This window comes from Heptranchias perlo, chromosome 15 (genome assembly GCF_035084215.1).
Source record: "Heptranchias perlo isolate sHepPer1 chromosome 15, sHepPer1.hap1, whole genome shotgun sequence".
Taxonomy (NCBI): Eukaryota; Metazoa; Chordata; class Chondrichthyes; order Hexanchiformes; family Hexanchidae; genus Heptranchias; species Heptranchias perlo.
This window is the reverse complement of record NC_090339.1, coordinates 45,781,678-45,799,737: the sequence shown is the minus strand read 5'-3', so window position 1 is coordinate 45,799,737 and position 18,060 is coordinate 45,781,678. Positions and strand designations below refer to the sequence as shown.

At 40.0% G+C, this 18,060-nt stretch overlaps 1 protein-coding gene across 1 annotated transcript in view; it reads right to left on the bottom strand.

The window, feature by feature from the left end:
- Positions 1-10,819: 10,819 nt before the first annotated feature.
- LOC137332807 (uncharacterized) overlaps positions 10,820-18,060 on the bottom strand; it is a 30,856-nt gene continuing 23,615 nt past the window's right edge. The window contains exons 10-11 of the mRNA XM_067996743.1: positions 14,472-14,820; positions 10,820-11,673 (exon numbers count right to left, since the gene is read on the bottom strand). Of these exons, the coding sequence (XP_067852844.1) occupies positions 10,820-11,673; positions 14,472-14,820 (1,203 nt within the window). The remainder of the gene's footprint in view (positions 11,674-14,471; positions 14,821-18,060) is intronic.

Here is an 18,060-nt window from a genome sequence, read left to right as displayed (position 1 = left end):
TTGCGTTTAAAGCTTTCACCGCCGCAAGATTAGGATAATATACCCTTTTAAAAATGGTCATTTTAGTTTCAGAAATTAGGCCCATTGTTTATTGAAAGCACACACTAAAACTATCGCTTCAGCTGTGTAACTATTGTCTTACTTCTTCAAAGGAAGTTGAACGAACACTGACTCGACTATATTGCAAAGTATAAATGAACAAAGTAGTTAAAAATTGATGCTTGCTTCATTTCGAATCAAACTACAATTCTTTCTCTTTAATAGATCCTAACATTTTATTGCCATTCAATCTTCAGCTTGCACACACGTTAAATCCGACTGTATCGACTGTTTTGTTTAAATGTGTGGTATCTCATTCATTCTTTCCATTCATTCAGCAGCAGAAAATTCAAGTCATATAAAACTGTACAAGCGTCACTATAGAAGATAAATTAATATAGATGAGTTTTAAATGTTGGATATTTAATAACACGCATTAAAAAAATAAAACAGCATAAACAACTGGCCAACTAACTTACTGATTAGACATTATTTAAACCTACTTGAAATCTTGGAGTTGGTGAAGTCGTGTAAGGTCACTTATGACTGCAGTTTATTTTTATTCATGTTCTCCTATTCAAGTTGTTGGTGCCAGAAGTGATGGTGAACCCCAGTTTTTTTTTAGCCTTGAGCTCAGAACTGATCCCCAAATCTAAACCTAACTAAACTTGGGACAGAACTGAACTTTAGTCTTAAAAATTCAGGTCTGTTTTTTTTTACTAAAAATGTCTATTGGAAATGGTAACATCTCAGACTTAATTCAGCTTTTGAGCTTTCATGCAATTTTAACTAAACGTGTCACAATGAAATGAAATATGCAGGAATGAGAACATTGCCGTTAGAGTGAAATGTCTTTCGGAGGCATGGAGAAACTCAGTCAATAAGGGAGGAGAGGTCTGGAGTGTCCAAAAGATGAAGTCATGAATATTGATCTCGGGATCCCGGATAGCATGAAATGGGAAGCTTTGATGACAACTTTAGTTGACGTGGAAAACCTTGGGCATCAATCCGAGAAACCTGGAATATCTGACGAGTGAAGCTTTCAGCACCGATGTGGAAGACTTTAATGTCAATTAAAAAAACCTGGACTGCTGACGAGGAAAACCTGGAGCGTTGATCTACATGAAGCCTTGGGCATCAATCTGAGAAACCCAGAGTGGCTGATGAGGGAAACTGTAAATGTCAATCAAAGAAACCTGGAGTGGCTCATGGAAGGAGCTTTGACTGTTGATTCGAGGACCCAGAGATGTTGGTATGAGGAGCCTGGGGTCGCTGATGGGAAACACTAAGCTATCTTCTCGAATCCTGGGGTTTCCAGTAGCAGAATCAATTCTTGGACGTTGGAGGAGTCGTCAGGCATCTGCAATGGTAGGACACTTTTTTTCTTTAGAGATTAATGCTAGATGGGTGGGTGACTGGAGGTTACAGTCTGTAATGCAGGATTAGTTGTTTTGATGTGCTTTTAGTGTCCGGTTGTGACACGTATACAACAAATTTATTAAATATGGTCCTGTAATTGTGAAAGATAAACTGGTTTTGGAACAGTTGGTGTGATGCTCATTGAGGGAACTGGCCGGGAGGAGTTTCCAGACCCAACGATGTGAAAAAGCTTAACTTCCATTATTTGATTTACAGTAGTCAATTTAAGGTACTTCGGCAATCTTGTCTGTTATTGCAATTGCTTCGCACTGTCCAGTTTAGTAACTCCTTCAAACCTGTTCCCCTGATGACATTACCACTGCTTAAACAAAATATTCTCACAAAAAAATCTAAAAATAGACTTTAAAACATAAAGACTATTAAAATAGATATTCTGGACTGATTAATTTTCGAGAGGAGTCCCAATGGTGAGACTCGCTCTTTAAGAGGAGTCTTGAAGGCGATTCTCTCACCGATTGCTACAGCAGAATGGTCTGCAGCGGAGGACTATCTGGCTCGAATTCCCCCAACTAAGGTCCTCATTGAGCGAGTTCTCAGCAGACTATTCCATCCCGGGGAGGGGAGGCATTTCGTATCCGACCAACCACAGAATGTGTTGTAAAGTGGCAGGGAGAACTGCCCTCCTGACCGTGGCAGAAACATGTGAGTAGAAGGAAACAGTGCAACAGATCTAAGAGGAAACTCTATTTTTAAAAAATCGATTGTTAATATTTAATCTTGACATATTCGGTTGCTATAACATCGGTGACATATTTCTAATTTTAGTCTCACTTTATAAAGCAACCACAGGATGAGCTTATATTTCATAATCAATGGTATCTTCAAGAAACCTTGGATAGAGAACCATAATCTATCAAATGTTATATTTGTTATTTTAATGCAACAAGTTATCTTATTTCTTGAACGGTTAAGCTGATTAAAGAGACAGTTGGTACTTCAGTTTTCCCGCTAGTTTGGGTAGTTTAAGTATTTCCACTAAGTAACTATTTACACTCATCGTTTGAAAATAGCATTGCCTCATTCATTGCTGCACCGCAATAAATCCATTCCATTCGTTAACTATGAAAAACACTTGCACGTTCTTGTCTCCGCTCACAATAAATGTAAATCCAATAATACATAAACTTTTCCACCTCCTGTAATTAATGTCCAAACTCCAACAGCCATGAACAATTTGTAATTATTTTGTGCTCATGAGGGTGAGAGAGGAGCACCCTCCAAGCTCTCCCAAGTCAGGTATGACATGGTTAGATTCATAGTAAAGCTTCCTTCACAATCTCCCAACAACGGGCCTCAACCCTCAACCTCAGAAGAATGTCCTCTTTCATTCATTTTCTTCCATTCTATGGCCTCTGAAGAGACACTGCTAGTTTTGCACCATTTTGTGCCAATTAGGGGCACATTAGGGCAGTTTTGAACTGTGGGCTCACAGAAAGGACTTATTGTGATTGTCCAAACTAATTTCACTTTATAGCCAGTGGAGACTTTAATCCCATCATATTGACTGGAATAGAACCCAGGTTCCATAGGTAAAGGGCCAGTTTCTAACCCAGTGAACCACCATATCCACTTGGCACTGGACATTAACATTACTAAATGATCTTTCATTGACTCAGCTGGCAATGCTGTTTTAAATGAGTTGGGCAAAGGTGAATGTTGGGTCAATGCATTGAAAACCATGGGCTCATGTGATCTGTTACCTTGACAGACACCAGGAAACAGGTTGCCTGTTGGCCCTCCTGGCACGTGATGTACAGCATGGAGGCAGGAAGAAGAAAATATTGAAACAATATGGGAGGGGGAAATAATAAACAATACTTTACTTGCCTAATTTCTGGTGTCAGAACAAAGTAATGATAGGAGAAGTGCATAGTCAGTTGCAATAGTTGGCAAAGTCTCATACTCTAATGGATTGTGAATTTTAACTATTTATAACATGGCACCCTGTTCATATGGTGATATATCATAATGCTTTTTTATGTTGGATTTATGTTGATCTACTCATTATTTGGAGCGAATAGATAGAATTATAAAATCACATAATTTCATGGCTTAGGTGGCCACTAGGGGACATAGCCTAAAAATTATAGCCAGGACTTTCAGGAGTAAAGTTAGGAAACACTTCTACAGGCAAAGGGTGGTAGAAGTTTGGACCTCTTCTGCAAACGTAGTTGATGCCAGCTCAATTGTTAATTTTAAATCTGAGATTGATTGATTTTTGTTAACTAAAGGTATTAAGGAATGTGGGGCTAAGGCGGGTATATGGAGTTAGGTCACAGGTCAGCATGATCTCATTGAATGGCCGAATAGGTTTGAGGGGCTAAATGGTCTACTCCTGTCCCTATGTTCCTATAACATCGCCTTTCATTCTTTTAATGATGATCGGCGGCCATGCCTTCAGCTGCCTAGGCCCTAAACTCTGGAATTCCCTCCCTAAACCTCTCGCCCTCTCTCTCCTCCTTTTAAGACGCTCCTTAAAACCTACCTCTTTTACCAAGCTTTTAGTCACCTGTCCTAACATCTCCTTATGTGGCTAGGTTCAAATTTTGTTTGATAATGTTCCTGTGAAATGCCTTGGGACGTTTTACTATGTTAAAGGTGCTATATAACTGCAAGTTGTTGTTGTTATGCGTTCTAGTTACCAATTCATCAAGCAATGGGAATAGTTTTTCCCTACTTACTTTTTGTTATCTTATGAAAACCTAAAAGTTGTGCCCCGTACTAGAAAACTTCATTTGTTAACTCAAGTTTCTTTACTGTTTCAGGAGATGAGGAGCAAAGCAACTTGATTGTTTTTGCATGGAACACTATGGCGCTTCTGCTGCTGCTTCCAACCCAACTTGTTCAACCCTTAATTTCTCTGCTTGGCTGACACCTTCAATCCTGCTGTGCTTTTTTCCCATTTGCTTACTACCTCCAATCGTTCTGTCGTATTATAGTTCTTCTCTCCCTCTCCTCTTCTCCTCACCCCTTGCTGACATGAAGGTGTACATTGTTCCCATATAGGATTAATTTTCTCCAGTTAAGAGCTCATGTTCTAGTTTTTGGTAAGCGAAAAGTTCTTTCAGGTGGTTTGGAAAAAACAGAATTTTTTGGAACATGAGTCTGTGGAACTCCCTTCCCCAGAGAGCGGTGGAGGCAGGTTCATTGAATATTTTTAAGGCTGAGTTAGATAGATTCCTGATTAACAAGGGAGTCAAAGGTTATAGTAGGTAGATGGGAAAGTAGGGTTGAGGTCACAATAAGATCAGCCATGATCTTATCAAATGGCAAAGCAGGCTCGAGGGGCCGAATGGCCTACTCCTGGTCTTAATTCGTTTGTTCGTATGTATGTTCGTATTAACTAAAATCTCCAGCACTGGTTGAAGCATGCTTCAGATCTCACTAAAAGCAGACCTCAGTACTTTGTACAAATTGTATAAAGCATTACTTTGAAGGACTTAAACTGGGATAATGAAATGAAGATTTGTTACATGGGTAGGCAGAATGGGTAGAACTGTCTCCTCTCTTGTAATTCATGAGAGAAAAATTCTGCACTAATGAGATTTGACAATGATTTGCTTCCAATGTTAAAATCCTATCTCGATATTTACAGTGAAATAAAAATGACAGGCAAAAATAAAATCTTGTCAATCACATTAATGTTCTGCATTCAACTCATAAAGCTTGGCAGTTATCTTTAACAAGAATCCAAGAACCCAAGTTTTCTTCAGCCTACAGTGAACTCTCAGCCTTAACTACATCTGTCAAATTAGTGAGATGCAAGGACATTACACAAACCTAACATTGAGTAAGTCAGGGAATCACAGCTTGAGTTCTGATGTTTGCTTTACAGCTGACAAATATTAATTGAAAAGTTTAACAACAAATGCATCCACCCCAAATAATTAAGTGGGAAAATTGATTTCTGTTTTTAAAAAAAGCAGTTTACATGTTTGAAATTTTCAGACAGCCCATTCAAAAATGGACTGTCTGGTCCAAAACTGGATGAGTAGGCACCCTTTTCCTGGAGGAGAGCTCTATTCAAACCCACAAGTGCTGGTGGGTTGTGTTTGTTACAGAACTTCCAATCAAGCTAGAATTTTGATTAAAAAAGTCTTTTCTTTTAGCTGTTTCTCTACTCCACTGCAACAAATCTTTTTTGGTCATGAAAAGAAATCCAGAATATTTGAAAACACAATAGTGTTTTTGACAGCTCCCACACCTCACCAGGAATATCAGTAAACCATACTAGTTTAAAAATGATGCATTATTTTCACTCAGCTATTCATAATTGTATTTTCTGTAATAAATACAAAAAGATGTGAAAGTCAAACATTTCACTGCAAATATCATCTCCCCCACCAAAGAAAACATTTAAAAGCAGTTTTAGGCCCTAACATGTCAAGAACACAATAAGGTGAGGATGACTGAATCCTGTATTCTCACCGAAATTAATTTTGGGAATTTTGTGCTAAAACCAGCCTATCAACTACCACTACAAGGTGTGTATACGTTGTCCAGAGGAAATATTTCTCCAGTTATTTTACCCTCACAGGCTCACTCATTGTGGGGAAAGCTCCCAGCCTCTGGCATGACAACATAGCTGAGATTGGAAACTGTTTGTGTCGGGAATCGAGAGTGTGAATCTGAGGCATGGCTCTCTGGAACTCAATAATGCCCTATCATTGCACCGCTCTAATACAATTCTGAATTGTTTGAGACAACACAATGTTCCAGATGTACAGAGATAACGCCTATGTATTAACCTTAAGTCATTGTTACTTAATGTGGTTTTAACCACATTGCTGAAGGAGCGGTATCTTCATGAAAAAAATTGTAAATTTTCCGCTATTTTTCTTTACAAACATAATACGTTGGTTTAAATTTTACCAAAATTCATTAATGTATCACTTGGGTGTTAAGTTATCTTGGCAAAAATGATGCACAGCTCTTCTCCCTCACCAAATCAACATTTTTTGAAAAGTCTTTTAAAAAATACTTGTGGTCATCAGGTTGAGAGATGTTGATACTGAGAATTGGAATTCTTCCCCTCTCAGGTACCTAGTGTCACCATCATGCATTCCCAGGTCAGATATAGTACAGTCAGATACAGAGTAAAGCTCTCTCTGTGCTTTCGCCTTAGAAGGGCATCCCTGACTGCACCAATGTGACATTTTTTCCATTTCTCACACCAATCATCCTGTGGCCTTCAATTTCTGCCAAATTAGGGACAGTTTTTTGCTGTAGGCCCATTCGCTAAGAACTGGATTGGGGCTGGCCAAAGTCATTTCACAAGATTACAAACTAGGTTCAGACAAAGAAGGCTTTTCAGCCCATTTCATCTCATCCTTTCAGAATACCAGTCCTACTATTTTCCCATTACAGCATCTACCTGTTTCTTAAATGAGTCCTGTATCTTGACCTCAACCAGCATTCCTGACAATCAGTTACAACTGTTGATCACCCTCTGTATAAATAAAAACTTCCTAACATTGCTCTTAATCTTGCTCTTCACAATCATGAACCTGTGTCCTCTTGCATTACTTTGAAGAGAACATTTTTATGAATTTGTATTTACAAACATATATGATTTAAAATTCATACTGAGAATACATGAGTAGAACACTGTATCAAATCATAATTTCTATAGGCAACTATAAACCAGGGAATCAGCCAGGGGTGCAGCTGTTATGCAACAATGTAGGCATATAGCTATGCTGTATTTTTGGGAAGTAGGTGCAGGGAGGGAGTAGAAATTCTGATGCAGAAGATACTTATTACGTTCTGTGTATTTACTGCACATCAGTTTGACCCACTATGTGCAGTGGGCCGCCAGTTTTGGGCTTTGAACTAAGGCACGAGTTTGACTTTCAAAACTCACCAGAACTATCCTCATCACAAGAATATGCATGGTTTGATGTCAAATGGGGCTTTGCCAATATTGCTTTCCAGACTGTAGTCATTAGGACTTCCACCAAACATGTAGCTTAGTTCGGGTAATGCAATTTATCAATCATCATTAACATTTTTCCTTTTATTAATCTGTTTTTTTTCAAATTCCAATTAGAGAAGGCAATTTTTCAGCTTTTCTGGATTCTTCTGTGTTAAAGTAATTTGCAATTTTTTAAATTTTGAAAATGTCTATGAAGCTTTATGTCTTCTCACTGACTAGCATTTTCTATAGCTGACTCACTTTGCTGACCCCCTCCCTAGCCTCCCTGTGATCCTATCCTTGTTTTGCTCCCCATCTGAATCACTCTCCTGTCCAGAAGTACACATGAGGTTGCCTTTTTCCAGATTCAAGCCCATCAATATTGAGAAGCATGCTTATAGACCACCTATGTCTTTTTTTCAGTCCCTACATAACATAAATGAGCTATAATGGCTCAGGTAGGAAGCTAGTAAGAATATGAAAGTATTTTTTCTTCAATTTTTTTCCTTCTTCCCACTTCTTCTGAAAGTTGACTTCCTTACTGGGATACGGTTCCTCTAATACCTTGCCCCAATTTGATTTTACTCATGTATGAGCCTCAACAGTAAGTGGCAGCAGGCTATTCAATTGTACAGGGTATCACAACAAACCCAGCCCTGTCCTCAGTGGACATCCATACACCTGCACTTCCAGCAGGGTGGTTGGATACTGATTTTTGCTTCCTTAAACCAGGAACGACCAAATATAGCACCCCCACCAGCACCCTGGACCAACTAATTCAGCACAGGTTGGGTGATCAAACCTGGGACTTTCCTTGTCTACATGGCCCAGAGATGGTGTCTTTATCTTTCAGTCATCAGGAGAACCCTCAAATTGATCATTGTTACTAGGATTTACTGATGTCAATTAGTTGCCTATTGTAGAAATTCTGTTGTATGTTTACTTAATTGACAGAAGACTGTCTGTTCAATGAGTATAACCTCAACAGTTAACCTGTACTTGTGGCTCCAGCTTTGTTGCTATAGATCCAGTACTGTATCATCCAATACCTACGGAAATAGTGTTTGCATGTGTAATCAACCAATTCCAGTTCAACACTTTCTCCTATAGGTAAAATCAATTTGGACAAGGGCTTCTCAGACAATGAGTACTTATAGGGCAGTGAAGGAGAAGCCCAAGAAATATATAAATATAAAAACTATTACACATCAACCCAGTCAAACATGAAAACCCAGCCCTGAGTCACAAAATCATTGTGTTCCTCCATCTTCCCTGATTCCAGTTCCCCTCTGCTGAGGATAAACAAGTTATAAACAGGAAATGGAAGGGATAAAGATTGCATTTTAGGGACCATGTTGTGAAGATTGTTTGGGGATTGCAAAGGCGATGGTTTCTATATGATTCCACCACAGGTTTATTTTTGATAAAGTGTTTACATTTTCTACCCTCTCCTCTCCCTTCAGGGCTTCTATGCATCACATAGCATAACCCAAACAAAAGAGGAGGCTCCTAGACTGCCACTTATGCTTTTTTATAAATGGATGCCAAGAAACATGCAAGGAGTACCTCAGGGTGACTCTACCACTCATATTTCCTCCCTCCTTGTTGGACACCAGGGCAGGGGGGGGAGAAGGAAGTATCTGGCCTCTGATCAGTGCATCTGCCTTAGACAGTATAGCTCAGATAGGGAACTCAATGCACAGGGATTTACGGATGACAAAAATGTTGTATTCCATGTCACTGTTCAATGGAGCTCAATGGTGCCATCCTCACCATGACAGACTTTACAGTAAGGATGCCTATAAGCCTGATGAAAGGTGCACTTTTTGTAAAACATCCTTTTCAATTTAGGTCACACTTTGGAAATGATCCAAGAACATCCCTGTTCTGAATGCCACATCGAATGCCCATATCCATTGACGTCTGATTCTCTGAACTAGACCATGTTTGTATGCATGGATTTCTGGCTTGCAAAATAGAGTCCAAGACCAAAAATGCAAAACAGTGCCCCTGAAAATGGATGCTTTTAACCCTTTCATCTACTAATTTCCATTTATAACCATCTTTATTTTAGCAGAGCAAAGAGATGTTATAGGGATATAGCATTAAGTACAATTAAAGATAAACACACCATCACATGTGTGACACAACTGATGCCTATTTAAATGCTAATGCCCAGTGCCTTCCTGCTCAGTCAGTTTTAGCAGTTATGGGACACCTACGTGTATTTACACCACAACTTTAGCATCACTCACAAATAGTTTCCGCTTTGCAGAAATGTTAAATTTACAGGATAAATTGAGAGTCAGGGCTTGACCTGAATGAAGAGAAGTGGTGTGAAGCTACCTGGAGGAAGTAACCTCATACTGCTATGGTTTGACACCACATGGAATGTAACTCCCGTGGAGTGTCAAAACCAGGTTCAAAAAATGCTCACAAGTCTTTTGAATCTCCTGCGGACTTTTGAACCTACTTACAGTTAACATCAATCATTAGAGAATGTCTACACTGGCTTCCATGCACACTAAACATTTAAACATTTGGAGATAGAATTTCCACAGGGATTCCCTGGTGTAACTTTGACGGAAAACTGGCGGAAACTCTGGAGAAACGGCGTAAGTGACTACTTGCACTGTTGCTCTGGGGTTAACACCGATCTTCCGCTGAAGTAATGGTGGACAACTGGGAGAAGCCTAGCGGAAATTACAGGCTTTAAATTTTAACTGCTGGGAGAGGAGCTATGCGCATGTATGTACCCACCCATTCACAGAGCTGTCTCCTGCTCAGGAGCATCAGATGGGCTTGAGACCAGTAGCTGCAGTATAAATGCAATTTAAACAGAGATACCTTGAGCGCACTGGCAAGAGAACAGTGATGTGACTAAGATGACATGAGAACGCTCAGCAGTGAGGTGTTCTATCTACTGTCATCTGTTTTCTTACTTGAAATATAAAGAACAAGACATTGAGATATGAGAACCCCTCACAAATTCAAAACCAAACAATCCAACCAATGAAATCTTGAACATTTTTGTGTGATTTCAGACCAGGATTGGCAATAAAGAGATTCCTGAAAAAATATGCAAAGGAACAAAATAATTATAGAATTCAAGAAAAGGATGATGTACTGTAGACTCATTCTAACACGGGGGTGTTGGGAACCAAACACTTGGCATGTTCCAGTGAGATGCATGCTATATTGAAAGCCCAGCAACATGGTATAAAATGTAGTATGGACATTGGGAGCCAAGGTCCAATTGCTTTATAACAGGAATGGCATTGTAACTTGAGGATGGGAGAGGTGCATTCAAAAAATATTAAAGAGATTTTAACAGACCATAAAAGGGTTAGGAAGAGGTGGGGCTTAAGCCAATAAAAATGGTTCCTTTAAACACGATGCTTACCAAGGGAGCATGTGTTTTTGAATTCAAGCGGTTCTACAAGCATCTTTATTAGCGGCACTTTTCCGAACAGCGTTCATTTTATTGTTTTTCAAAAATGCAGCATCATGATTTGACAGCAACTCATTTATTTCATTCTGTCGGAATTGTGGAAACTTACGCCCGTAAAATGCACTTTTACTGGATCTCGTTTCTTTTTTCTGACACTGTCTCACACAAGCCTTGATGATCAAGTAGCCCACCTCTGCTATGTTCAGCAGCACGCAGACGCCAGAGACCACCAGCATGAAGATGGTGAAGATAGTCTTCTCGGTGGGTCTGGAGACAAAGCAATCCACTGTGTTGGGGCAAGGGAAGGCATCGCACTTGACCAAGCGGATCATCCTGAAGCCCGGGTAGATCAGGTAGAAGATGTACAAGAAGGCAACTTCGAAAATCACCCTGAAGATGATACTGATCACGTAGGTCCACCAGAGAGACCCAGTGATATGCATTCTGCGCTTGGTCACCTTCTCAATGTCCATTTCCCCAACTTCTCCGGTGAGCTGCTTGATCCGGAAAATCTTCTTTTCCACATGATGCTTATGGGCAACATGCATAGCTACCAGAAGGGCGGGAGTGGACACCAGGATCAGCTGGAGGGACCAAAGCCTGATATGGGAGATAGGGAAAAACTGATCGTAGCAGACGCTGTTACAACCTGGCTGTTGAGTGTTGCAGGTGAACCCAGTCTTTTCATCGCCCCAGACGCTTTCTGCAGCCACAACCAGCACCAGGATCCTGAAAATGAACAGAACAGACAACCATATCCGTCCGATCCCGGTCGAGTGCTTGTTCACCCCTATTAGAACAGTGTAGAAGACTGTCCAGTTCATCTCCCCTCAGTTCTGGAAAGGAAAATAATAAATTAAGTTGCCAATTCCTCCGTGTCAGCATCAACTCAACGCCTTTTGTAATTGGTGATCATATGGTCTGTAGCGTTCTACATATTATATTTGCATACAACGATTCCTTTTATTACACTAACAAAACAGTATTCAGTTCCGACTCCTTCATCTCCACCTACACTAGATAAAGGAATCTGTGTAGTCACAGAGACAGCATGTGCCTATTATCCATTGTTTTAGATAGCCCACGTTATCTCCTTTCTCCCATACATGAATATACTTTGAGTGAAAGGACCCTGCGAATGAAACAATTTTGTCCTATAATTTTATTCAATCATTTATATTTTAAATGCACTAAGTGTTTTCTTTATTTATGGAAATTTCTACATACCAGCAAAAAAGAATTGACCTCAGAACAAGTCTTCAGCTTTAGCAACGAATGAAAGGATTTCTATACATTTTAAAAAAAAACTTGATTATTTTATAATTTCATTCCGTTGTTAGGCACATAGTCAAAATACTTCAGTTTTTGTATTTACGGATTAAAGTAAAAAATGTGCTCCTCCAATGGCTTAGTGAGTTAGAAGAACCATGCAGACCAGGAAAGTTTCAAATTGGTTTCCTGGTCTCAACAGATACAATAATAGGGCGCCACATTTGGCCTCAATGTCCCTTTGGTTAGAAAAGGCGAAATCGGCCAGGGTTATCATTGCTAGTCGCTATTCGGTGATCTCTGCTGAAGTGTATACGTGTGAGGACATTAACGCACTGAATAGTGATAGTCATCTGGAGAATTTGAAATGCATGTTGGGACTTTAGAATCAACTGGAGAGTCAAGATCAAGTGAAGTCAAGCGGGGTTAGAGGGTGGGGGATAATTGGACCAAGGTGGAGAACGGGAGAATGAGATGGAGGGGCAGGAAGAGGAGGAACGGGAGGAGGAGAGGAAAACTACCTCATTTGGGGGAGTGGTGAAAGTACTAAAATGATCTCGTGGGGAGAACGGTCTTGATTTATTCCACAATTCTTACTGCTCCTGATTTTTAGCAAATTTGACTGTTCTCAATTTTTTTGTGAGTTTGACTCCTTTTGATTTTTTTTTAGTAAACTTTGCTTCTCCTGATTTGTAGTAAGTTTGACTGCAGTGGGCCATTTCCAAAAAAAATCTATTTTCCTGATATTTGCCAATTTGTACTGGTGTTGTTCGTATAAAGATTGGTTAACATGCACTTGGGCTGTCAGGTAATCTTAGCTAACATTAGTTAATATTTAAAATTGGAAGTCGCAAACTCAACACCACCTCCATGTGTAACAGGTATTGCAGGTAAATGTGAATATTTTTATAATGGAAAACTGTCTTGACAGAGGTTGACAGAGAGGCTTTCAATGCATATTTGAAATTTAGATGGGTGACCCATCTCGTGATTTTAACATGGAACATATAGATAGATGTTAGTAACAGCAGCAATGGTGAATATTTGTAGCCTGAATGTTAAAGTGTTTTTTGTTTGAATGCTGGTATGCAGTGTTGAAATTTGAAATATTTATTTCTTCATTAGGATCATCTTCTGCTGTTTCACAAAAAAAGGGGTGGGGAGGAATGGACACCATATAGTTCATTGCCTTTCACGTTATGGGAATCTTTCAATCTTTTAAAATAACAAAGCAGTGATGTCATTAAGGATTTCTGATTCATAATTTTTTTTCAATATTCTACTCTGTTCTCAGTTTCTGTCCTGAAAAATAGAATTTCCATTTATGCCTTGTCATATCCTCACAACCAATGGATTACTTTTGATGTGCAGTCATAGTTGTTATGCAGGCAAATAAAACAGCTAATTTCTTTACAGCAAGGTGCCACAAACAGCAAATGAATGAAAGAAGAGTTAATCCTTTTCTGGTGGTGTTGACTGAATGCTGAAATAAAGTTCCATTTGCAGCCTTCCAACAGCTTATCCAAATGGTCATTCTACATGTGTGACCCTAAACAACGACTGTCAGTAGATTATTCCATCATGGACAAAATCACCGAGCTTCATTCTGTTTTCCTCCGATGCCCACGCACACACATAAGATAAGGATGAATGAAAATGTTGGTTGATTTTTCTCCTCCCTATCCTGGGGTGCTGAAATAATTTTACCACTACTCTGGCAGAGATCAGGTAACTCAACACAGACTAGGGATTGAACTTGTATCCTTGCTGGTCTGTATGGTTTATTAGGCTTTAGTGTCATGCTGGGTGATGCATTTACCCACTAAATCATGAGGGTGCTATATCGTTATTATTTAATTTTACAGCTATTGGGATACAATGGCCCAGTAATTCCAATGCCATATAATTTGTAGTGTAATGAAGGAGCTATGCTATCAAAATGTTTCTTGATGTTTTTATCCAGGCTGTTTTGTATTTTTCCTTCCTTTATCTTTTCAGTCTCTCCATTTCTTAGTTGAGAGGCCAACAAGAATCTGCTCCTAGGCCTCTGCTGATGTTGCTTGTATATGCATAAGGGATGGCTGTGGGGCAACAACAACCCCTGATAGGAGAATCCTGTGTCCTATCAATCTGTAGCATTCCCCAAATCTCAATTTCATTTGAAGAAAATAATTTTGTGGCACTGAGTGGTGCATGTAAATGGAAAAGAAAATCGGCAGAGTGTAAAATGGGATTCATTATCGCCCATTATGGGCAACTGCCCAAGACAAATTTCACCCCCTGTATACCTTCAATGGACTTGTCCTCACTTACACTTTTTCTTGTATAATATTTCTATGTATTCTCAATCTCTCCAACATATATCAGTTTCCTCATAAGAGATCCACAAAGTAACTGTTTCAGATAGCATGCTGGTCATATAGACCCAACTTAACGGTAGTAGCTTTTGCTTTGGAGGCTGCAAGCCAAGATAAAGAAGAGAGGCATGGTGATGACAAGAGATTGCAGTCCCTTCTTCCTCTGGAGATACTGGCACATATTCACCCATCCTCTTATTCACCCTCTCCCTTGCACTCAGCAGTCCAGAGATGGTCACTTGCTCCGTAACTTTATTCTTTCTAATAATATTGAATGACATTTTCCCCTCAAATACTGAGGACGTAGAATTTAGAATGAGGATTGAAACCTTCCCAGTGGTTTCAATCTTCTGTAAAAGATTTTTTTTTGATGAATCTTGGAATTAACAAATAATGGCCTTTTCTGTCACATCTTGGCAACAGAAGTGTGTCACTGCTGTGATTAATCTGTGACACTGAGCTGACTGTAGTGCGGAAATGCTTTGCACTGAATCAATGCCAGATTGTGTCAATAATAATGGTTATTCAGTCAACTGCCATCATATTTATGCCATAAATGTTCTTAGTGACGTTAAGCAGCGTCAGATGCAGTAAATACCATTCCTTGTCGATAATGCCAAGTTGCATCATAAGTAGTAGTCACAGTCAGAGTGACAGTATCCCTTTTGTTCGATTTATTCTGAAACAAACCTACACATGGTTCTCTTTTATTTGTTTAAGGCTTGCCGTAAAGTTCAAGGCTTTTTGTAGTTTGATCTTCTTTATTGTGTACCAGTAGTAAAGGGCAGCATGTGAACTCACAGTACATCTGCTGAGGGATGGAATTTATTCATTTTTAAAATTGCTTCACTCAGATACCATAGTGTCCACAGAAAAATAAAAAAATCTATGTTAAATTTACTCTGTATAGGGATATGAAAAGTCTTCCCTTCTCCCTTAGTATGTGTTCTCAATGGATGTAAGCACCCCAATTTGGGAGGAATGGATATGTTTAATGTGGTGGGGATTGTACTTTTTGTGTAAATTAACTGTGAACAAGAACTAGCTATAAAACCAACAGTACTTATTTACAGTACCATAATTCTAATGGTAAAAAGGAAACCACAAATGCCTGAAATCATAGAAACATAGAAAGGTTACAGCATGGAAGGAGGCCATTTGGCCCATTGAGTCCGCGCTGGCTCTATGCAAGAGCAATGCAGCTAGTTCCACTCCCCCGCCCTTTCCCCGTAGCCCTGCAATTTTTTTCCTTTCAAGTACTTATCTAGTTCCCTTTTGAAGGCCATGATTGCATCTATCTCCACCACCCCCTTGGGCAGTGCATTCCAGATCCTAACCACTCACTGTGTAAAAAAGTTTTTCTTCATGTCACCTTTGGTTCTTTTGCCAATCACCTTAAATCTATGTCCTCTGGTTTTTGACCCTCCCGCCAATGGGAACAGTTTCTCTCTGAAATCTGAAATGAAAACAGAAAACGCAGAGCAGGTTGATTAGCATTTAAAAGAAAAATAAAGGTTGATGTTTTGAGTGGGAACCTTCACTAGAACTCAATCACAGGTGTAATATTTCCATGTTTTTTTAGTCTTTCTTTACTTCTCCAGAGGAAAGGATGCCCCAGAGCATGGTACATTGGCGAGACCATGCAGACGCTGCGACAACGGATGAACGGACACCGCGCAACAATCGCCAGACAGGAGGGTTCCCTCCCAGTCGGGGAACACTTCAGCAGTCAAGGACATTCAGCCACCGACCTTCGGGTAAGCATACTCCAAGGCAGCCTTCGAGACACACGGCAACGCAAAATCGTCGAGCAGAAATTGATAGCCAAGTTCCGCACCCATGAGGACGGCCTCAACCGGGATCTTGGGTTCATGTCACGCTACACGTAACCCCACCAGCGAACAAATGTTATCTGTTTTTAATATAACGGGTCATTTGCTGTCTTCCTTCTGGTTGTCTCTATGTCTCTGCCTCTCTCTCCTTTTTTTGGGGGGGTTTGTATATTCAGTGGCCTTGTAGGTGACACCTCTCTGTGTGCTCACTGTGATTGCCTTGGCAACGGGCAGTAATCACCAGGCATTGTTCTGTGATTTATAAATGCGAAGGATTCGAAGATTTCATTTCCACAACATTCACCTGAGGAAGGAGGAAGCCTCCGAAAGCTTGTGAAATTTAAAATAAATTTGTTGGACTATAACTTGGTGTTGTAAAATTGTTTACAATTGTCAACCTCAGTCCATCACCGGCATCTCCACATCTTGATTTAGACAGCCAGCGCTCATGCCGGAAACAGGCGGGAACCTCAATAAGCTATGCATAATCAGGTTCCTGTGACGTAGGACATAGGAAAAGTACACCGGAAGATGTTTAAAGCAGCAAATTAATATTTTGGTATTTTGAAGCCCCTGCTTCACTTAGAACCTTTTACAGCTGTGGTACCACGAGACCTTGCAGTACTCGGAGATTTCAGTTTCTGTTATGAAACTGGCCTCGCAAACTGAGGAATAACAAATGTTGAATACAATTGCACTGGGGTTCAAGAAAAATATTTTAAATGTACTAACATCCTTCACCTTGATGACCAAAACAATTTAAAAATATGACCAGGGTCACTTGGCAGGTTTCTCATTCTGGAACCCAGTGTCAGCATCAAGCACACCTAGATCAGCTATAGCATGGTTAGATGCAGAATAAAGCTCCCCGGCAATGTGTGTCACCCTAACAAAAGCTAGGAGGTTATGATGAACCTTTACAAAACACTGCTCCGGCCACAATTGGAGTATTGTGTCCAATTTCGGGCACTGCACTTTAGGAAGGATGTGTCTGTTAAGTGTTGGATCTGCCCACTATATACAGTAGGAAATGGCCAGGACCAGCGTCACTTAATGGGTTTGTTGGAAACTGGTCTGGGAGCATTGAAATCTAAGGTATTTAGTAATTTTGTGCCTTCAACTTTACTATAATTATTCTCTCTGCTCCTTGCTGCTAATCCTTCACTTCTTTATTAATGCTCTCCACCCACCTCCCCCATCTGCCCAGCTCTCATAGAATCATAGAATGATTATAGCACAGAAGGAGGCCATTCGGCCCATCATGCTTGAGCTGGCTCTCTGCAAGAGCAATCCAGCTGGTCCCCTGCAAGAGCAATCCAGCTGGTCCCATTCCCCCGCCCATTGCCTGTGGTCCTGCAAATTTTTTCCCTTCAAGTACTTATCCAATTCCCTTTTGAAAACCATGGTTGAATCTGCCTCCGGGGAAAACCAGTGTATACCTTCCTCCAGTCCGAAAAACAACCGTTCACCACTACTCTTTGTTTCCTGTCACTTAGCCAATTTTGTATCCATGCTGCCACTGCCCCTTTTATTCCATGGGGCTTCAACTTTGCTAACAAGCCTATTATGTGGCACCTTATCAAACTCCTTTTGGAAGTCCATATACACATCAATCGCTTTGCCCTCATCAACCCTCTCTGTTACCTCATCAAAAAACTCAATCAAGTTAGTTAACACGATTTGCCTTTAACAAATCCGTGCTAGCTTTCCTTAATTCATCCACAGTTGTCCAAGTGAGTCTTAATTTTGTCCCGATTA